At 37.4% G+C, this 23,332-nt stretch overlaps 1 protein-coding gene across 4 annotated transcripts in view; it reads left to right on the top strand.

Annotated features, from left to right (window-relative positions):
* LOC109055178 (cell adhesion molecule 2-like) overlaps positions 1 to 23,332 on the top strand; it is a 360,969-nt gene that overhangs the window by 281,183 nt on the left and 56,454 nt on the right. For all 4 annotated transcript variants that reach the window (XM_042765020.1, XM_042765022.1, XM_042765021.1 and 1 more), the window contains one exon: positions 5,982 to 6,131. In XM_042765020.1, coding sequence (XP_042620954.1) covers positions 5,982 to 6,131 — 150 coding nt within the window. The remainder of the gene's footprint in view (positions 1 to 5,981; positions 6,132 to 23,332) is intronic.

Below are 23,332 nucleotides of genomic sequence, written 5' to 3'. Positions count from 1 at the left end.
GTCCAACACTGCCCTCGAATGAAAAATCTTTTACAATCCTCCAAATTTATCTTAGACAGTGACATTCGCACAGTGTTCTTCTAGATTTAGCAAGCAAAAGGCCATAATCACGACAAGGACATTCACAACACTTCCCATAATGACAAAACAAACAGACACAAGGGCATTTTTAAGAGCAGTAAATACAGTGTAACACTGTCAGGGTGTATTGAAATCAGTTGGGCTGTACTATTCACTTCTAATCGGTGTATTTCATCCTCTTCTGCTTAGTACCAGAGTGTCCCAAAGCTCTAATTAACTCCTCAAACATTATTATCAGCCCTAAGGAAAGACTCTGAGTGCTGAATGAAAAGAATATCAAAGATTAGCACATCCATTTTCACCAGTGCCCCTACTGACTCCCACTGAGATGCCCACCCACGGTGATGAGAAGTCCACGTATTAATCTTACCTTGACTCACTAGAGTGTAGCTGCTACGACAGAAGTCTCCTAGGTACGTTTCAGGAATTTCCAAACACCAAAAATACTGAGTTCTTGCTGTTTTGTCACCATAAATCACTGTCAGCACACATTAGAAATGAGCAGAGGTTGAATTTTGTGTTGTGGTAAGCTGGTATGGGACTGCATTGTCAGCACCTGGCAAGGTTTGCCAAATTGGCACCTGTTTATGCACTTCATCCCTGGCACACAGCATTCTGGGAACATACACTTGGCATCTGAATAGATGTACTTTTTTTGGACTGGCTTTGTCTGGTAAACCTCAGACCTGAATTGGTCTGTTTGGTTTGGTCTGAAATCCTGGCGAATGATGAGGGTGGATCTAAGAGAGATGTTTAGTTGAGACGGTAGATTAAACCAAACTTCCAGGCATCTGTCTTGACAACACATTCTGACTCCCAACTTGACACATATGTCAGGATTTGTAGCACTCTATTTGTGTTGTACAGTATCAAACCAGAGGTTACATACCAATATAATCCGCCCTAATTATTTCTTTTTGCTTCAAATTTTCTAGTAACTGACCACAAAATCTGACCATACTTTTACTGTTATACAACAGCTAGTCCCGCCCCTTGAATCTGATTGGTCAAGCAACAGACATGATGGACAGTCCAACAGCACTCAGACAGTTTGTCATTCCGGTTTTCTGTGTTTGTGGTGTTCTAGACCAGAGTATATGAGCGGTGCAGAGTTGCATGATTTGTTGAAATCTGTTTAAATGAGCAAAAAGTGTCAGGATGGCTGATTTGTGCTAAAAAATAAAAAATATGGGCCGCTTGTCTTCTGTCAGCGTGGTCAAGGCTAAAGGTCAAGGGCATGACTACCTCCAGGCTGGCCTCTGCATCTCAGCGAACAAGAGCATGCTTGCTAAAGGTCATCTTGTTACTGTTCTCTGCTGAAAGGTTACGGAGATACGTGGGCTTGAAGAGGCAAGACAGATCGCTCATGCAGCTGATTCATGTTTTGCGTCATCTCAAATGGTATGAGAGCCTCCAAACATTAGCAGATTGAGGGTGAAAAAAAAAACAGCTGCAAAATGTCAGTTGTGTGGCTTAAATTATGTTTTAGATTATGTCTGTTAGCACAAAAAATAGTAGTGAGGTGTCTATTGATTTAATAAATTTAGGTTAAGTAAAAAAGACATGATTTTCATTTTAGGTGAACTATTCCTTTAAGATTTCACACAATTAAAATGTTAATTGATATTCAAATAAGGAAAATCTTGGAAATATGTTGTATGTCAGTTCCTTTACGTCACATGAGACTTTTTCTCTTTGTATTCTACCTCTCAGTGGGAGAGTTAATGAGGACGTTTAGGAGAGGCAGGAGCTAATTTTATATTTTGCTCGTTGAGTTTAAAGAGAGGGAGGGGTGTACACACAGGAGAAACAGAGGGGAAGAGGAGAACGTGAGGCATACATACAGAGAGAGAGAGAGAGAGAGCTCAACCAGCATTAGACAGGCCTGATCCCAGGAGAGATTTGTTTCAATCAAACGCCTCTAACCAGAGAGAATGGCTCACTTCACCGCTCTATTAAATAGACACATGAGCGTTCTGGTGTTGATCAAATCATTGCAACACACAAAGTGTCCCAAGAGCAGGATGGCCAAACAAAAAGAACAAGATACAGTTGATGCAAAAACCCTCTTTGAATAACCTTTTAGTTCTCCCTCAGAGAAATGAATACAGAGATGCATTATTTCAGTTTCAGTGTCAACGATTAAAAAATAATAATAATAATAAATAAAAAAACAACCAATCAGACAATTTAATATCAAGTAGTGTATAATATGTTTATTATTTTACCTCATTGTTATGCTTTACACTCATGTCAGTTGATGTCTTTAACGCAGTTTACTTCTGCAATGTGATGTATTGAGTGAAACAGATGATATGTGTAGTTCAATAAGGTGAACGGAGGGAATGAATTAGTAGACAGATTTATTTTTTTTTAAATTAGATATCTACTTAAGTTTTGGTTTGATTTTTCAGATACTGTATGGATTTCTATATAGCATTGCACATTATACTAGAAACAGCTTAATTTATTGAGTAAATAAATTCCGTGTTGTGAATTACCTCAGAGCTGAACTTTTGAACTCTTCAGCTAAGCATATTTACTCCTTTTTGAAGCATTTTCTTCCCCGGTATGTTTTAAAGTATAATGTTTTCAGCATTGTGGGTAGTTCCAGGTGTCTCTCAGCAGTTGTTTGTTATTCATAAGCACTCTTAGTGGGAAATATGCAAAATAATAGGCATTTCTGAATAGCTGGAAGCACATCTCGAAAATACTCTTTGCATTAATGTTAAAACCTGTCCAAAACGTAACATGTTTCCAGGGATGAGCGAGTAGGACGGATTCTTTTGTCTAAGGCCTTCAGTTTGAGTTCCTCCTGAAACTGCAGAATACAGTTTATTACATTACAATTGATTAGAATTTATACTGTATTTATTTAGTAATATTATTTCATTTCAAATTTAACATTATTATTATTATTATTATCATTATCTGTTCACACTGTCAAACAATCTTATTACCATCACCAGACTCCTAATTAGCTTTTTTTTTTTCGTTTTTCCTTTTTTTTTGTTCCTTCCTGAATGGTGACACCTCAGTGATCATCTTCTGGATTCAGACAATTTTGGCCCCTCCTGGGATTTCTTAAGTTGACACATTTCGTTTATCTTAATTGTTTGTTATCAACCATATGTGTAAAAATAGAACGAGATTTGCACCTACAGTTTTGGTGCAGTTTCCCATGACTGATTTCCCATGGATCTTGACCCCTTCTCCTAATTATAGAGAGAAGAGTGATGAGGGATGGGGACGAGAAAATGAGGCAGGAGAAGATCAAGGAAGCAGAGAGAGAACTAGAGACGGGGGCTGGCAGACCATGCTTCATGCAAAACACAGATGAATAATGTGTCCTGCCTACCTAGAGTAATACAGATCCATTTCTCTGTCTCTTTCTTCCTCCGCCTGTAATGCTGTGGTCTGTAGGAGACCTTAATCAGGTAGTAAATGACCTACTCTACAGTCTCATATGACCCCTGAGCCAGAGAAACGAACCATGGGGTCATGTTTTGGCTGGTTAGCATGCCGTAACTATACCATTTGAACTCACAAAGGGTTCTCTGGATATAATTTTTATTAAGACTGCAAGATTGTTGCAAATAAATCATTGTTGAGTTGCATCAATAGCATTACAGTTCTAAGTTACATCAGTAGCACAATATTTTCTGCTCATAATATTCAAGACAGTGGAATTTGCAGCTGTTTCTGTCTCACTAAAACAAGCGAGAAAATTAAATAAATCCCTTACCGACGCCTCCTCAGTGTTTGTGTGTGTATGTAATATGACCGCCAGAGGCACGGAAAAGAAATAAGCACCACAGCTGGCCGACGTGCTCTTCTGTCAGGAAGCCTGTGGAGAGGCCCTTAGCAGCTCTCCCTCTCTGTCTCTCTCACTCACTCCTTCTTGTCCTCCTGGTTCTCTCATGAAAGCAACACCATATCTGTACGGGCTTTCAAATCAGTCTAATTGTGACACGCTGCAATTAGCAGCGAACAGAAAAAGATGCTAAATTTGCAGAGTTGAATCGAACTAGATACCCGTCGATCTCTATTTCCCTCATCAGCCACCAATCTGTGCTCGCCGTGTCCTAATCATGCACTAAATCACATCTTTTGCATTTTAATCCATGACTTCTGTGGGTGTTTGCTTGCTATTTTCATAATTTCTCTTTCAGTTATAGGACTTAAAGGGATAGTTCACCCCAAAAATTACAATTCTGTCATTAATTACTCACCCTCATGTCATTCCAAACCTTTAAGACCTTTGTTCATCTTCGGAACACAAATAAAGTTATTTTTCAGTAATTGGATGAGGGTGAGTAATTAATGACAACATTTTCATTTTTGGGTGAACTATCACTTTAAAAATGACTTCACACTGGTTAGGACACAGCGTTTCTCTTCAATCGCATCATCGTCCTTCTCCTTTGCCTATTACATCACATTCTAGCATTTTTCATCTCTCCTAACGTCCCATCGTCTGGCAGCGGTGGTGCTGGAGATCCTGACCTCTGATCTGTGAGAGTCATCACTTCTTCACTTTAAATAAATACAGATTATTCACCTATCATGTCCTCTCCAGGGTTGTCTTTATATATATATATTTGTGTGTGTGTGTGTGTGTACAGTTTTTCATTAGCTCCCCTCCCTGCACAAGGTGATTTGTTATTGCCTGTCTAACCCTGGGGTGCTATGATGGATGTCAGTTTGTGAATTATTTCTCACTGAGCTAAACCTTTATTTAGTCTTCTGCTCAGATCATAGTAAGCAAGGGCTCACGAGTGACCCTTATCTGTTGTTTTTAGGTGCGTAGGGGACTTCCTTTGAATGTGGGGGTCTCTTATAAAAACTTTTGGGGACGGTTCTTTTGACTTGGGCTAAAGCAACCTGCTACTGAACACCTTAACAAATGTCAGGGCACCCACTCTTACTACGAAAGTCATGAAAGACGGTTACATTTTCGGTGAAATCTGCGCAAAATTGTGTAAACAAAATATCCTGTCTGTTGTAAGTATTGTAGCAATGTATGAAGTGCCAGTCACACAGAAGTCACTTTCAAACAAGCAGGTTACTGTTGGTCACATGACAAATGTTTTTTACCAAATCCATTACAAAATATTTTGCCCTAATGTGACATTCATAATTGCATGGTTTCCTAATGAAATGTCTGGATTTCATTCAACTAAGAGATGTTTTTTGGAGAAAAAAAAATCACAGCAAATGAAGCAAGTGAAAAAAATAATAATAATATATGAAATGGAAACTTTAGTTTTATTCTGATTTCTGATGAGTCCTCAACACCTCCAGGTAGAACTCTTGCCACAAAAGCTGCTTATTGTCATCTGGTTGCTTTTGAAAACAGACCTAAATCTTTATTCACAGATCTTGTGTTTCTGAAGGCATGAGTGTAGCATTTGCTAGCTCTCCTCGTGTGTTTCTGACTCAATTCTGATTTAGTGTTGAATGATGCAAGTAACTTTCATCGCCTTCTGTACTTTTCACCCACGTTTAGATGTAAATAGCTCTCTTCCACTTTGCCTTTCTGGAACAACTCTTCCATAAACCAAACCACATGATCTGGGCTTCAGCAAAACGCATTATAGCCAGAGGTTGTGTTACAAATAGTCATTATCTGTCACTTTGACTGACTGGGTTGGATATTTTCCGTCATGCTCTATTTTTAACTGTTAGTAAACCATTGTAATTCTTGGTATTTTTATGTGGCATTAATAGTACACAAACGCCTGTGGAAGAGCTCATTTACTCTTCCCAAGTGCTTTTATGTCGTCTTCTTCAATTGTTTTATTCACAGCTTCATGTAGAGCGGTCGTGCTAAAGGTTGAATGCTCCATATGCTGCTGTGGTTGTGAATGTCTCACACACTTTCTGTCTGTCTCTTCCAGGAGCCCAAGGCCAGTTCCCTATTGTCCAGAACATGACTGTGACAGAAGGAGGAATAGCCAACTTGACCTGCCGTGTTGAACACAATGACAACACCTCCCTCCAGTGGTCAAACCCTGCACAACAGACGCTCTTCTTTGGGGACAAGAAAGGTGAGTGATCACCACTAAACTCATGTCTTTGTCTTGTGTGTTATTAGGTGGACGATGGACCTCAGCTGAATGAGATTTTAATAGAGGAACTTTAGGGGATTGTGCTTTTTTACTACTGCTTTGATGGGTTGAGATGACAGATTGCTGACAGCTAGTATATAAACTGTGTGAATTCTGTTCCAAAATCTAGTGAGCTCTGTTTAAAGCATTATAAATCATCAGAGGTGCACAAAGTCTGTTCCAAACATCCTCTTGAAAGAGCTTTCATATCAGGAACAAACCTATATAATGGACACCTTAAAATAAAGTGTAACCAAAATTAAATAAATAATAATGGATAGGTTCAGTGACAAATAAATAAATAAATAAATCCACAATGGTGGAAATACTAGAGGTGGGAAACAAAGCGAGACAAATGACATTTATAAAGTGTTATTTATTCTGAAAGGTATCAATAAAAATAGTGCAAATTAATTGTATAACATGTATGATTATTAGAGAATTTCAACATTATTCTCACTCTCTCTCTTATTTCTCATTTCATGATTTTAGCCCACATAATAGGGAACGTCTGCACAACTTACACTGACGTTTTCTAAAGGTTATGTAAATGTCAAGATAAAACATTCCTAAAGTAATATTTATAGAACGTTCTTATAACATTTCAATTTTATATGCAGTCTCATCTCATTGTTGAGAGAAAACATTATTAGAAGAACATTCTCGGGACATCCTTATGATGTTATTGATATTTGCCGAATGTAAATGTACTTGGAATATTACAAATATACATTGTTATACAGTTGTAAAGTTGTATAAATTTTTAAATAATGTTCTAACCACTAGAAAACTGGACATTTTAACATTTTAGAAATATTGTAAATTACTGTATCCACAACGTTTTCAGATCATACATTTATTGGGAGGGTTTTGCCCTTTAAGGCTATGTAGACAATGAGGAAACTAGGTTTTGGAAGAAAGTTTCAGAATCACATTTTTATGTACAAAGATTTTCAGCTGTGTCTCTTTGTCTGAGATAAAGAGTGGAATACATCATCTGGATTTTCTTCCACGCCGCGCTGGATGTTGTAAAATGGCTTTGTGTTCACCTGTTGTATGATTGGTTGGCTATAAATTTCTGTAGAGAATCAATATTAGTCCGGGCAAAGCTTTATAAGACACACTTTTACCGGTAAACACCCTTAATCAAGAGCAGACGAAAAATCAACAACTAGACAATCTCCAGACTCCCACACATACAATCATGAGAGCGCATACACACACATACATGAGAAAGTGGGACAGCGGCTTGATTAATGCTATGGAATACTAACAGATTACATTTGATAGATGAGGTATGGGAGGTGAGTCATTTAAAGGACTTTCCACTGCAGCCTTAAAGATATCTACTGTTCCCAGATCAGATCAATACGGAGCAGGAGCGTTATCACAGGCTCGGCAAATGCCCCGTTCATTATGTCAGCAGAGCTTTTCGTGTGGAAGTAATCATGGGACATGTTCGATACACCCGGCGGATTGGATTTTATAATGATATTGTGGCTCTACATCTGAGAATTCCCCAGGTCGTTTGTACGGAGATAATAAATGCCCTTTGATTTATAAAAGATCCATGTGTCAAAGATAGCTTAGTGTTTCCTGGCCCACACAGACTCAGACGTGAATAGTGTGATCAAAGAATACATGGAAGTAGAATAACAATTAGCTTTAAGAGGCTGATTTATGCATTCAGGTGATGACTTTGTGTTCAGAGGCAGCTGACTTCCATCTCTACATAGAGCTGCTTTATGCTGCCATCTCCCAAACAGTCAGAAACATGAAATTCTAATGAGTGACAGAATGTTCTCTCCAGCTCAGAAACATTTATTTTTGGCTTGTTAGTTCCTTGTCTTGAACAATTTTATCACCCAGAGATGAAAGTTCGTTATTTAATCTGCCTCACATCTGTCACATGCTGTCACATTCTTCTGTGGAATGCAAACTGATTTGTTTGCAAGTTCAGAAGTTTCCGGCGACAAGTAGTTTTACATCCACAATGAAAGTGCAAATTCTGTGCAACTTGACATAATCACAATAATCACATCTAGGGCTGCATGATTAATCAAAATAATCTCAAGATCTGCGTTTTCAGTGTCTCAGAGATTGTTTAGCATTTGAAAATCTAGACAGCCATAAAAATTAGTTTTCTAATGTTATGGTTGTATTGTAAAAATATAATATGATATGATATGATATGATATGATATGATATGATATAATATAATAATATTTTTATTAGTGGTAGTAGTAATAATAAGAATTATTATAATTATTATTACTACTACTGCTTATACATTGATATATAATCACACATTTTTATCCAAATTGTGCAGCCCCTATGCAAGCACAATAAGAATTTTAAGAATATAGTAAAATAATTTTTCACAAAAATCTCAGTTACATTTTTCCTTAGATTGCAGCAAATCAGAACATATTTTTGTTTAATATTCAGTTCTGTGGAGCAGGATTTTACCCAATAAGATTTCCCAGGGAGGCGGAGCAATTGAATACCAGAATTTTTTAGGGACTCTTCTGGTTTCAATCATAATGATGATTATCACAGAATTTATTTTTATTTTTATTTGTTTTTTAATCCAAAAAAATGAAAATATAGATGTTGATATATGCAACACACAATGGAAGTAAACAGGACCATCATTCCACAGGTTTAAAATCAGACATTTAAAGCTCTTTAAAAAAAAAAAAAAACACTCACATGAATTATTATTATTTATTATTTGAGCTGTAAAATTGCCTGTTCTTTTTCACTTCCGTATGCCTGGTCGTAATAACACATTTATTATTAACGCTTTAATATTTTGTGTAGTATTCATCTGCTCTGTAATTTAACTCTTCACGTAGGCCCAGCACTCATCCACACCTGCCTGTTTTTCTGCATCAGTCTATAGTTAATTTGTGCAGATATGCTCTCATGCTGTGCCAGCACACTGTTTCCCACAATTACATTCTCCTCAAGCTGGTTCTGTAGGAGCATTGGCCGAGTGGCACCTGCGAGGAAGTCCATGTGTGTTTTTATCCATGCAGGAAAGGAGGGTTGTTTGGATATGGTGTGTTGACGGCAATGAGGTGTGTAGACCAAGTCAACCGCAAGAAAATGCTTTACATGCTAGAGTTAGCTTAATTGGCTTAATTATTAACACTACGAGCTTCAGATCTGACCGAAAAGTTTTACATTTGGGAAACAGTGTAATAAGAAACATATCAGCAGCAGAGAAGAACTAGCGATAACAGGGGGTTGTGAAATCCACCTGCTAGGGATGGCGTCTGATTTGATTTAGAGCTTGGTGCAATCTAGCTGAACCAGGAGGAAATGTCTCTAGTTTTGCCAGGAGCTGGTTGAAAAGTTTATCCTTGCAAGCTGTCGGTCTATCTGATCTCAGTCCAGACAGAAAACATCAATCACTCAGTTACTCACAAATGTAATTGTCTACAACATATAGATCAAACTACCAGTCTATTGTGTTTCAGTTCTGGCTCTTCTCAGCAAAAAAAAAAAAAAAAAGATTCTTATTTCATAAAACTAAATGACTGTTCATACCAAGATGAATGTTTCTTCCAAAAATTCAGTGAGATAAACATGACATTCACATGTGACAATGCAAAGGAATTTTTGTATGAAGAGGTGGGGCTGCACAATTTTGGGGGAAAAATCAAACTGTTTTGTTGTTGTTGTTTTTCTGATAAAAAAATAAAAATAAAATACTATTTGGAAAAATTTCAAGTTTTCTTGCTTGTAGGGCTGTACCATTTGGCCAAGCGTTTGTGATTATACATACACACACAAATTGAAATTTTACAAACAGTTAAAAAGAAACGCAAAGAACTGTAACATTAAATCAGACATTACATTTAAAAAAGGAACATGAAGTTTCCCTCTGTCTAATTTTGTTAAAAAATATGCAACATATACAAGAACACTATTTTTTTGTGTGTGTGTGTGTCCACTTCCATTCTAATGCAAAGCATTCTGGCAATTAGAAATACCCTGACAAGTTTCAGTTAATGGCAATAAAAATGATTCATGTAGTCCCAACGCAAATAATGTTAACATTTACTGCATTTCACAAATTCAAGTAGATTGCATTTTTTTAAGTAGCTTATCGAACAAGTCGAAAAAATCCAAAAACATCGAAGCAAATTTTCAAACAGACGTTATTAACAAACCGCATATTTGATGTCCGAACAAGCACATTCTCGCCTAAAAAACTCTCAAAACTTCATTTTGTGACACAAAACAGTATTATTTTTAAAACTATCGTGGATTTGGGCATCCGCCATGACACTCGCTGTGAGAAATATGGCAACTTTGGCAAGCGGAGTGATACTAACAGTGAAGAGGTCGAGGAGCTCTGTTGGTCTCTAATATCGCACTCCTATCAGCCAGTCAGATTCGAGAACCAGAAAGAACTGTTGTATAAATATATATATACATAATTGGAAGCCCAAAAAGTCTGTCAGCCTGTAGCCCTTTTTTTAAGCTGGTCTGTTGGTGTCCCAACAGTTTTGTCCCTCTCTCACATCACCAGGTGTGTGTGGGGCGGGGAAGTGCTCCATTGTGCAACTCTTTACAGGTTTTGGATAGTTTTGCAGCCTCAAGGAGAGTGAAAATGAGGGAAGGGAGATAGGGAGATTTCAGACATTTTGTGCTTGGCCACAGGGGGTTTGTGGGAAATATTTACAGCTGCTATTTTTTCATCTGCCAGTAAAGGCCCATTGAGTTCATGCACAGGTGCAGATGTGCGCTCTCAACAAATGCCGCTCAGGCTAATCACTGCGGTCCCTCAATTACGTATTTGTTCTGCACATGTGAGGTTGTGCACCATCCCACACCACTCTCGGAAGTGATTTTGGAGGACAAGGTGCTCTTGAGAAAAAGGGATGTAATTACTAGAGTAAAAATGTGTGTTGCTGTAGACCATAGTGCCACGGCGTTTGCAGGCACACAGACAAAGGCAGATGAACAAAGTTCCACAAGACAAAGTTTAATAATAAATCCAAAAGGAGTAGGCAGACAGGCATTAGCAAACAGTGACCAGACGAACAGTGACTGTGTGGGTAAACTATATAAAGCAGAAACAAATTAGATGATTAATGAAACACAGCTGAAACACAGAACTAATAATGATGGTGGCCATGGAAACTAAAGAGTGGCAGGAAATCAAAGAAAGGCATGAACTGAGGAAATACAAACTAAAAGACTTAGATCAAAACTAAACTGAATGTAATGGTGACATTACACCCCCCAAACAGAGGGAGGGATGGAGGGGGTTTTAGAGGTGGATGAGAAGAGGGAAATAGATTGATGACAGGCTGAAGAGCAGACAGGAACGGCCAAATGATGAGTGGAGTAGTGACAATTGGTGGATGATGATGATGAGACCCCGGCAGCAGTGATCGAGGACATGCCGAGACCCAGAGCAGAGCAGCGATGATGACCCACGTTGGAGTCGACGGAGGGGGGAGCCATGGTGGAGGTAAGGCTGATGACACCAGGTGCTGATTGAGGAGGAGCCCTGGGCGGAGACAGAGAGCCGAAGAGCCAAGGTGACATCGAGGGTCATGAGGGCCAAGGCAAGGAAGAGTCGGCAGCTCTGGTGACTTCCGGCGGGGACACGGAAGACCACGTCAAACCCGGAGCAACTGAGGACCAAGGTGGAGCCAGAGGGAAGGAGCAGCCAGACAGAGCCAAAGGGATGGAGGGACAAGGTGCAGCCGAATAGTGGAGTGGAGACAAGGGAGCTAGGAGCCAGGGCGGAGCCGATGGGTTGAAGGGCCAAGATGGAATCCAGGCATCGTAGGCCGGAGGTGGAGACAGGGTATCCTCACACCAAGATGATGCTGGAGACTGGAAGACCGGAGGGCACTGGAGACTGAGGGTAAGCTGAGGGGCTTACAGGAACCAGCGAAGACAGTGCAAAAGAAGATATATGGAGAGAAGGAGGAAGAGGGAGGCTGGGAGGGAACACAGGAGGCTCAAGAGAATCAGGAGATTCAGAAGATACAGACGATTCAGAAGACTCAGGAGGGGCAGGGCTGGACAGAACCAGCGGGAAGATTCAGGACAATCCAGGAAATAATCCACTTTTAAATGGTCCACAACAATTCCAAAGGTCAGTGGCAGCTCACCCTCAGTGGCGGAAGTGTGGGTGGGGCTTCGATCCATCCCTTCGTTCTCCACTAATATTCCCTCAGGCACGTGCAGTGTTGCCGACTCACACACCTGGTCAGACACATCGACAGCCTCTGGCTCCGGGGCCATGACACGCGCAATTGTTTTTCCTCGCGCTGGCTCCTCAGTTGCGGCGGGCTTGGGCTCTCTGTCTGCATTGGGCTCAGGCAAATGCTTTTTGCAGCTGGGTGGTAATGGCTGGCTGGGCTTTGGCTCGTGTTCTGGATCAGGGGCGGACGCTTTCCAGACACCAGATGATCGCATCCCTCCAGCTCAGTCCCGTGGTGTCTGGGAGCTCAGTAGGGCGATGCTAATTTTCCCTGATCCAGAAAATTGACTTCAGGGTCTCATCATCAAAAGGACAGGTGATGGCAAGAAGGCAGAAGTCCTTGGAGAAACTGAGAATGTCCATATTTAATTAGGCAATCGCAGTGAATCGCAAACTATAATCCATTTTTTATAGGTCCGGTCATCTGTCACAGTGTTTGCATGCAGACAGACGAAGGCAGATGAATAAAGTTCCACATGACAAAGTTTAACACATAAACATAACTGTGACCAGGCAAAGAGTGACTGAGTGGGTAAACTATATAAAGCAGACATAAACAAGATGATTAATGAAACACAACTTAACTGAATATAATGGTGACACACAGGCCTTCGATCCCGCAGTGCTGATTTTTCTCAAACAGACACAACAGTGAAAAAATTAGCAGGATAATTTTTCTCGGCATCTACAGGTGCTCCAATATTCTCTCACTGCCAGTTCACATTATTATTCCTTCATTTTCTTCTATGTGTTTCTGCTCTGTTTTTAATTGCTTTGCATGTGTCCTCAGTTCTTGGTGGAAAATCTTGTTTGTAACTGAATGCGTAGATGTGATATAAGACACCTACAAATGAGTTATTTGGTACAGGACTGCTGGCCTTGCTGGAAAAACAAGGACATACCTGCTTAAGGTGGTCCATCAGGCCTACATTAGCTGTATTTGGATGTCCAGCTTTTTTTTTTTAAGAAAATTCTTATGCTCACCAAGGCTGAAGTAAAGGCTGCATTAATTTGATTAAAAATACAGTAAAATATACATTTTGTGAAATATTATTTTAAAACATGTTAAAATAATGTTTTTCTATTTGATTATATCTTAAAAGGTCATTTGTTTCTGTTATGTTTTAATTTTTTTTTTGTTTTATTATTTTTTTATTGTTTGTCAAATGACCCTTCAGAAATCATTCTGATATGCTGAGTTTGTGCTCAAGAAACATTACTATATTCTTATCAATTTTGAAAGTTGTGGTACTTAATTTTTTTTGTGGAAAACAAAAAAAATGTTTTAAGGTCTCTTTGATAAATAGAATGTTTAAAAAAAAATGGCATCTGTTTAATATTTTTGTTGACATTGTGCACATCGATGTTTTGTAACAATGTAAATGTCTTTAATGTCACTTTTGATCAATTTAATACATACTTGGCGTAAATACATCCTAAAGTATTAATAACTTATAATTATTCAATTTTTTTTAATATTTTATTTTATCAATTTTTTAAATATATTTTAATAGTATAATAATATAATGCCCTTATAAGGGAATCATCATATATTTTTTTTAGCTTCTATTCAACAAGTATGATTAGACAATGAGTGAATTTCAAACTGTGTTATTTGTTGTAAGCGTTAGTAAAACTAGCGTAACATTATTGGCTTCAGGCTGTTGCTGTTCAGTTTCTTTGGCATGTTACATTACACAGCTGAATCTTAATACATATTTTATCCATTGCTTTTTCTCTGGCTGTCTGTCTTTTTCTCCCATCTTATCTTTTCTTTTCTCTCTCTCTCTATTCCATTCTCTTTTAGCCATCTTTCAGTCCTATGAATAAAATTAGCTTCTCTCACTACAAAATGTTCTCAGTGTTCATTCTACAACGAGAGACCTGAGAAGAGCGGGAGCATGATGAGCAGCTCATGGAGCGGGAAGTGTGATGGAGAACAAGCGTGCCATCTTTCTATTCATCTATCTATCTGGCCCTTCCTGGCCTTGTCAGGCGTTAACACTGTGTGTAATGGTGCATCATCAGCCAAATCCCTCTCCATTTAAAAAGACAATTTTATGGCTCTACAGCATCTGTTTATTACAAATACTGTATGGGTTTATTATGAGCCGAGACTTCATTTATTTCCAGCCTGACTCGTGTTGACGCATAGCCCCATTCTTACTCTTTCTCTCGCTCACTTTTCCCCTCTCTTATTCACCCTGAAATTGATTGACTGTTTAATTCGACATTTAGCAGCTCATGGAGAGTTTGGCTATCTCTATAGTTCTCTCAAGGTCTCCAGCAGTTTTCTGCTGCTCAATATTTCTGCTCACTGGAAGCGCGTCAATACCCACAATTCCTCCCGCTCTCCTCACCTTTGAGCTCGCGCAGTCTGACCACTCTTGAATTACACCTTAACGGAATTTGTGTGCTCACCGGACCAACAAATTAACTCATTTGGAATAAGTGTTATGGCATATTACACAGAAATAATACACAGACTACCCATTAACCACGTGTGAGTATGTGTCCGTGCACTCATTTAAAGCTCGACCTCATCCTGCCTAATCTTTTTCTTCAATATGAAAGCGCACAATTGTGTATTGAAGTCATATTTTACACTGATGGCTCACCTCTCTTGAACTATCAGGTTGTTTGAGTGGGTGAATGTGATTGGCACACTGGTGGAGGAGTATCTTCTCTTCTTGTTGGTGTGTTTGAGGTGTTTGTTGCAGTTATTCTTCACAGTTGGACACACAAGATCGATGGGAGAAAAGTGGCTCCCCGAGTTCACGCTGGGATGAACTGGTTCAGAGTAATGGGCAACCACAAAACATTGATCGCCACAATTTAGCAAAATTTAGCAGCATCAACTTGTGGTTCATTGAAAGGGTAAAATGTTATTGTTTTGAATTTTTATGCTTTTTGGTATGTATTATTTAAAAGACTTTGTGCTCTATTTTGTTGATGCACTTTAATGCACGTTCATTTATTTAGAAATAGTTTCAAAAATCTAAATATGTATTTTACAATATATTTTGTTCTGAAGAAGAAAGAATAGTTACAGGTTTGGAATTACAGGAATTTTCATTTCATTTTGGGTGAAATGTCCACATGATTGTTAGTGGAGTTTTCTTCAGTGTGTGGGTGTGATTTGCTATTTTCTAGCTGATTTAAAATGATTGTTATTGGAGGGGTAATTTAAAAAGAAAGAAAGAAAGTCACATTTTATAAAATAAAAAGTTTCAATTGTGGTGTGTCTCAGTTCTGACTAAAAAGCATCTGATTGGACAAAAATCAGTTTCTGAATCAATTATTTTTGTTTCTCATTCCTGAAAGAGAAAAAAAAAAACATTTGAAATATATAGAATACCATTCAAAAAAATCATTTTTTTTTGTTTTTTTTTGAATGTTTTTTATTTTGGTCTCTTTTGCTGAATTTTTTTTGTATTTATTTGATGTAAAAAAGAGCAATATTGTGAAATAATATTACAATTTAAAATAACTGATTTTTTTTTTTAATATATTTAAAAAAGTAATTTATTCCTGTGATGCAAAGCTGAATTTTCAGCAGCCATTACTCCAGGCTTCTGTATTACATGATCCTTCAGAAATCATTCTGATATGCTGATTTGCTGCTCAAGAAACATTGCTTATTAGTATCATAATACTGTGGATAACAGTAATTGAAATGGAAATATTGTGTAGCATTAGAAATGTCTGTCATTTTTCATCAGATTAATGCATCCTTGCTGAATAAAAGTAGTGATTTCTTTAATTAAAAACAAAAAAAATCCTACAGACCCCAAACATTTGAACTGTAGTTTATACTGTATTTGCTAAAGAATAATTGCAGGATATTGTATGGTCACTTTAAAAAGCTGAACTCCAGACAATACATAGTGATGTATGAATGTTCCATGTTGTTAGTACACAGTATGATGCCAGAGTGTGAATTTGGGGAAAGTTACACCTCAAACGAGGGACATAAAGCCCTTGCGTCTCCTCTTCCAGGAAGCCAAGGCACTTGAAAATGATTGAGGGGAACGTCTTGTTACACAGGCCTGAGTCACAGGTATCTTATTAGAGAAGTGACCCATCAGCTCACAGTATCACTGAGCCAAACAGAGAAAGAAATATATGGAATTCATTATTTTCTTACAGTGTGTGCCAAACTGTCACAACCTGTTCCTCAGGATCACGGGCTTAAACTAGCATGCAGCTCGCTTAGAAAATACTCTCCATTCACTCAGACAACATTCACACTTCCTGTCTGCTTATTAAGTCATCATCATCCTATGCTGCTCATTTGTATTGTCAGTTATGTAGTAAAAAAGGGAAGAGGGGAGTGTTTGGAAGAATTTGCAGCCTGCTTGTTTTTAACGAACCCAGCAACAGTTGCCATATGAATTGTACTTCTTGTCGCATTAAACTGACTGCCATTTTTCAATACAGTAGTTAGTGTGTGAATTAGGGACGTGCAAGACCACTGCTTTTCAAAACTGACCAATCAACTATCAATTTGTATAACTTATGGCCCTAGTTTAACATTTCTTGAATATTTTAACTTACTACACCATTTTTACCCTAGTATACTTAAGTAGTAGTTTTAAAAGAAAATATAGTTTAAAATAATATACTTAACTGTGAGCTGAAAGTAATGTTTTTAGACACTTAATTGCTTGTTGTGTACAATTAAATGATTCAGTTATATTAAATGCAAATAGTTAAACTTAAGGTTGCTTTTTGACCAACTTGGTTAGAACTTAAGGACATCAATAAATGTAATTTCATAATTACTTCTATTGTCTTCAAAATATGCAAATGTACTGACAAGCATCCAGGGTTACTATAGTTAAAAAATATATATATATTAAATCATAAAAAATAAGCCTTTTTGTTACTTATAAATCAACTGAAATAAAATATTTTTTACAATTTTATTACAGTCTTAGTTATAGTACATACATGTAGTATATGCATGTTTATATATAAAAAAACAATGACAATGACAACATGACAAAAAATGCACAACAAAATTAACTAAAATTAAAAATTTATATATAAAAACAAAAACTAAGATTTTCTCAATTATACTTAAATGACAAATGCAAGCATGTATGATAAACTAATATATACTTTAATGTTGTAATTTCATGCATTTAAAAAGTTTTTAGTTTGCATGATAGAACTAGGTTAAATATTCAGCATGATTTACCCACACCATAGAACATTTTCCCTTTGCTGTGAGCAGAACATAGCGAAATGCAGCAATTGTTATGCTCTGATTTTGGTTCAGCAAGAATCCAGGATCATGGCCTAATCCATGTCCATGGTTCTTGCCTCAATAATGAATAATCAGTCGTGAATTTACAATTGCTTTATTTGTGACTGGGGAACAATAAGAAAAGGACTAGCATGGTAAAACGGATAAATGAAGATGGTACAATTCTACACTGCAGTCATTGGGTGGGGATCCTTGATGTTTTGATGATCTTTCATTGATGTTGCCAGTGAGACACCTTATCCGATGTCAATCAGATCCCAGTTTAAGGATTTAGGATTGACTCGACTTGCATTTCCCAGTCCCTGGCTATATTCAGCTGGCCTGCGTCAAGGGACAGGCACTTAGCCCGCTTTTTCTCCCCTTCCCTAAGGACTGCCGTTTTGGTAAGGTATTCTTGGCATTTTGGGGGATGGCGTTTGTTGACACTCTCTTGGTCTCTATTGCTGCCACCAAGCACTTCAGTACTTGATTGTGGCACCATGTGTACCTTCCCTGTGTCAGGCTGGTCTTACAACCCACCAGGATATGTCTGAGGTTTGCTGGAGCTGTATACAGGTGGCAGGCTGGGTCTTGTCCACACCATACATGCAAGCACATCATATGTGGCTCTCACGATAAAACTTAGCCTGTTGGTTTCCATGCTCCACAGCTCACTCCACAGCTCAGCTCACAACAGTAACTCAATTGATCTAAACATTTCTGAGAGCGTTTTGCTGTGCAAACAGTCTAACATCTAATGCTATTAGCATGTTAAAGCACTGTAGCTAAATATGTCAAAGCCAAACAAAAACATAAAAACATTTTTTTTTAGACTGCCATGCACAGTGAGTTCATATTGAATGAACAGGCTAAGATGAGCTTTAACGAATGCGGTTTTGCTGTGACATTGCGATTTTTGGCTGTTATTTAAAAAAATTCTAAACCAGTTAAATGGCTCATTTCTCCAGATTCTTGTCAAAACATTTCTCTTCCCCTCCCTGCTCTCTCTTTCTCTGTATTGCTCCATTGAGCTGACATGTCAGTGCATTATGATTGCCTTCCTGTTCTATTAGATTTCTGATGAGTATTTTCGGCTGTGTTCTAGTGGCATTTCTAATCTCACCCACAAACTGTGGAAGGCGGTTCACCAGGGCTCTGTGTCTCGAACATGGTGTTTTGTTTCTAAACAGAAATGGAAAAAGGAGGGAAACTTTCTTTGCTAACATGAAAATAAGCCTATATCAGTGTCAACATACTTACAGTTCATAATTAGCCCCTTCCTGCATCAAATTTAGCAAAAGAGCTGAAGCATGCAGAAAACAGCACTTAGATACACCTTATCCTGAAACAAAACCATTCAGATGCTGTTAAATAGTTTTTTTTTTTTTTTTTTTCTCGGTCTAGTCCCGTCAGTGCATTGCGGCTGTGTTGTGCCTACTATGGACTTTATTTACACTGATCCCTAAAACAAGTATGCTATCATTTTATTGGTCAGCAGAAATGGTTTCTCTACACTCCAAGCCAAGATAGTGGTCTGTATAACATTATGTAGTGACTGAATTGTGGATAATGTTGCATAAATACAATGTTTCTTTTTTTCTTCTTTATCTGGTGTTTTATTTTTAGATTTATTTGGTACCACAAAGTTTTTAAAGAAAAATGAAAAATAAGTTTGAAAATTCCACCAGATTGATTGATTGGCATCACATATTATGCAATATTTTTATTGTCATAAAAAATGTCCAATTTTACATTTGCATAAATACTGTAAACTATTATTATTATTAGTGTTGTTGTTGTTGTTGTTGTTGTTGCCATATAGTTTTTGTTTGGCCATTATAGAACTATCATGAATTAATGAATTAATAAATTAATAAAATGGTTATATAATAATGATAATAATAATTATTATTTTATTTATACAAAATGTAAAACTGGATAGTTGTTTACCAGTTATAACTGTCAAGTATATAAGAATGAATGGATGGATGGATGGATGCATACAAACAAACAAACAAACATTCTAAGATCAAATGTGAACTGCCGTGGACTATTTTCATTTCAGTGGGGAAAATAAAGTTGCCTTTGCTCCCAAAAGTGAAAATGGGTCATATAAAACATAAAGTAGGTACTTCTTTAAATGTCATTACTCTGTGAAAAGGAGTAGACCTGTCGTCACCCCCCATCATAACCTGTCTGTTTACCCAGACGATAAAGCCACTTCTGTGTTCAGTATATGCCATCTCCAAATGTATCAGATAATAAGCCAGCATGCATTCTATTAGTTTAATATGTGCGCTTATGAATCATTGTGGCCCATAACTGTCTGAATAAACTGCTCCTGGAATATACACTGTAAAAAAAATTAAGCCAGTACAACAAAAAAAAACTTGGTACTAATTTCCCTTAGCTTTTTCTTGTTCACTCAACTTTTGTAAAAAACAGTTATACTGACTGAATTTGAGTTGTCAGTCATACAAAAAAATAAAAATAATATTTAATTGGGTTAACTTAAGATTGTTAGTTTTGTGGAGAGGTGCAACTGTTTTTTAACAAACCTTTTTAAGTTGAGCCAATTCAACATTTTTGGTCTGTAGAACTCAATGTCTGAAGTTGAGTGAACAAAAAAATACTATTGGAAATTGGTACCAAGTAATAATATGTCACGACTGGAAACTACAATAACATTGCCCAAGTCAAAAACTGAAAACAGTGAGTCAATGTTAACAAAATATTTATTCATGTTGAAGGCATATAGTGTAATTGTAATTTGCAACACTGCAAATTGAAATACTGCAATACTGTAACACAGTAAAACAGTTTTACAAAACTCTGCCAATGAACATATGAGTAACACAAACTTTCCAAATTTAAAACCCCATCTATCTACAAAGCAATGACTCACCTAAACATGAAACATTTTAATATCAAATAAATCAACAAATAGCCTATCAAGTAAACGAATAAGCATTTGGCTTTTTAGAGAATTCAACCCAGTACTAAATTTAAAATATTTAACCCAAAGCGATTCAACAATGCAATTTTAAATACTGCAATACTGCAAGTAAAATTAAACACTGCTGTTAAAACAGTATTACAAAGCACTAACACTGAATATGAAATGTGACTAAACAGTAGCATATGAGGAACACAAAATTTCAATCAAAAAACAAAGTAAACGAATAAGCATTTTTACTTTTCAATTTTTAAGACTTATAGTCTTAAATTCTCGAAATTTCACCATTACACAATATACAGTAACATCCTAACAAACACCATCATTATGCCAAATGTACCCACCAACACTAAAAGCATCTTAAACTCCCTATACAGTAAGTAGCTTATTTTTCAGGGACTGAACTCTGTTGGTGCACTTTTCTCCCAATCCCACAAAGATGTTCTGTACTGCCTCAAATGTGTATTTTAGTCCTTTTGAATACTCAATGTTCAGTGCATAGAGAAGTCCAAAGAGTACCATGAAAGCAGTAGGAAAGTCAGGTAGGTCCTCCATGACCACAGTTCCCTCCAGGATGATGCTGTAGTTTAGACATTTCTTTTCTGTCTGTGAGATATCGTCCTCCATGACTTCAAGGATGCCCAGTTTCACTCCTCTTGTGTAGGTCTCCTCCAAATCAGTGTCCTATGAATTATATATATTTCATGAATAATGGTTGTGCATGTGCGCAAATATAAAAAAAAAAAAAAAAAAAAAAAAAAATTGTGCATATATACAAATCTAAAATTAAAACATGGCACTGTGGCAAGCAGGACAAGGCTAAGAGCCGTGGGAACAAACTCACCTGCGTGGCACACCTGTCTCATGTCGCACAGAAGGAGGTCCGGATGAATCAAAGGAGGAGCGGCAAGAAAAGTGAAGACCAGGCCTGGACTATTTACGTTATGTTTTATTTATGTGTGTCTGGCAGTCGTCCGTGAGGGGCTGCTGTTTTAATTTTATTTTGTGTTTGTTTATTTTATATGATTAAAGTTCCATTTGAACCGGCAAATGTTCAAAACTTTAATTATAAATAAACACAAAACGACAGTAAAAGCGGCAGCCCCCCACAGAGGACTGTGTATCGTACTGCTTGCCACAGGCACAGTATGTGCTAACCTGATGTAAATACTTGATGAAAACAAGCCACATGGAAACCATGTCAGCACCTTTATTAAATATATCCACACATTTCATAAAATAACAGTGATCAATGGAAATATGACATGAAACAAAAGCTAAAAACTTACCAGGCAAGTCTTTGATATTGCATCTCGCTCTCTGAGGTACAAGGGGAGTCCCCGTAGAGCTGTAGCGTGTCTGTGTGATAAGATGTCTGTTGTCTAAGGGAGATAAATAATTGAAATTATGATTTACTTCTGCATGATTCCTTACAGATCATTTAAAGAGACTTAAAGAGGGTGTCACTGAAAATGTATTAGGGATGGTCAAAGGGTCAGAAATGGCAAAAAAAAAATCTACAAAAAACTGACAGCAAAAATGTTATCTACTTCCACAATCTTTTGAAATTAGTGGTTATATCTTTGTATAGTAATATTTTTTAGTTCATGATGTTTTTTATTTCATGTTTGGGTTCTCAAAAAGATTAAATAATTATCACAAAATATTTAAAGATATAACCCCTTTTTTCAAAAAAAAAAAAAAAAAAATCAAAAGTATAGAAATCATACCTGCTCATCAAAATGGTCCAGGATCCTTTTCATGTCATCTCCAAGGTCTTTAATATTTGAACGATACATTTTGATGAGGGCATTGCTATATTTGTTAAGAACTGTCATGAAAGCCGTTTTAAGGTCCACACAAGTGATCCTTTGGAACTCTGCACAAACCTGAGGAAGTGAAAGGATAAAAATCTGTGAACAATAAAATCTATACACAATCAGGACAAAATAATGTACAGGCAAATTGTAACTTACTTGCTCCTCCAAAAAGAGGCCAGGCCAATCTTTCTTTGATGACAGAGACCAAGGGTTGCTCATTGACTATTTCTTTTCTCCTGAGAGGGAATGTAGTTTGCATTTTGGTGTTCAGTTTTGTCATGTCCATGTTCCTTTTCTTGACTTCAAGCTCAAGCTCTTCCCTTTGATGTTCCAATGCAGCATCATCTAAACCAACAGGATTGTCTGGAAGGAAGTTGATTTCTGATCTTCTTGGTTTCTTATGGGGTACTCTTGAACCATCATCTCTTTTATTGTCAAGCTCACTACATCCAGCATTGCGTAATTTTTGTCTGTAATTCCCCATTTTAAATTTTAAGCTCATCTTCCAGCCTTTGCATCCTGTGTCACAGCCAAGTTCCCTTAGACATGGATGTCTGGAAACTAACGCAAGTGCCACCTGCTCAATTTCAGAATCACTTGGGAAAGCTTTAAAGGAGTACATTGTTTCTGCCAACTTCTCCAGTATTTCGATCTTGATGTCTCGTGTAACATCAATGGTAGTGTTCTGTTTTTCATAGACTTCATTAGCTTTTCTCAGTCTGAACTCTACATCATAGGAGAAATTTGGAATTAGGAAAACACGTGGCCAGCGCTCTTCCTGATTTGGAATTAGGAAAACGCGTGGCCATTGGTTGAGATGCTTGCTGTGTCTAGGGTAAAATCAGTCTCAGACCCTGTGCTTTCATTTCTTGTGGGTTC

This window comes from Cyprinus carpio, chromosome A10 (genome assembly GCF_018340385.1).
Source record: "Cyprinus carpio isolate SPL01 chromosome A10, ASM1834038v1, whole genome shotgun sequence".
NCBI classification, from domain to species: domain Eukaryota; kingdom Metazoa; phylum Chordata; class Actinopteri; order Cypriniformes; family Cyprinidae; genus Cyprinus; species Cyprinus carpio.
Note: the sequence above shows the minus strand (reverse complement) of the source record. Positions and strands in the feature narration are given on the sequence as shown.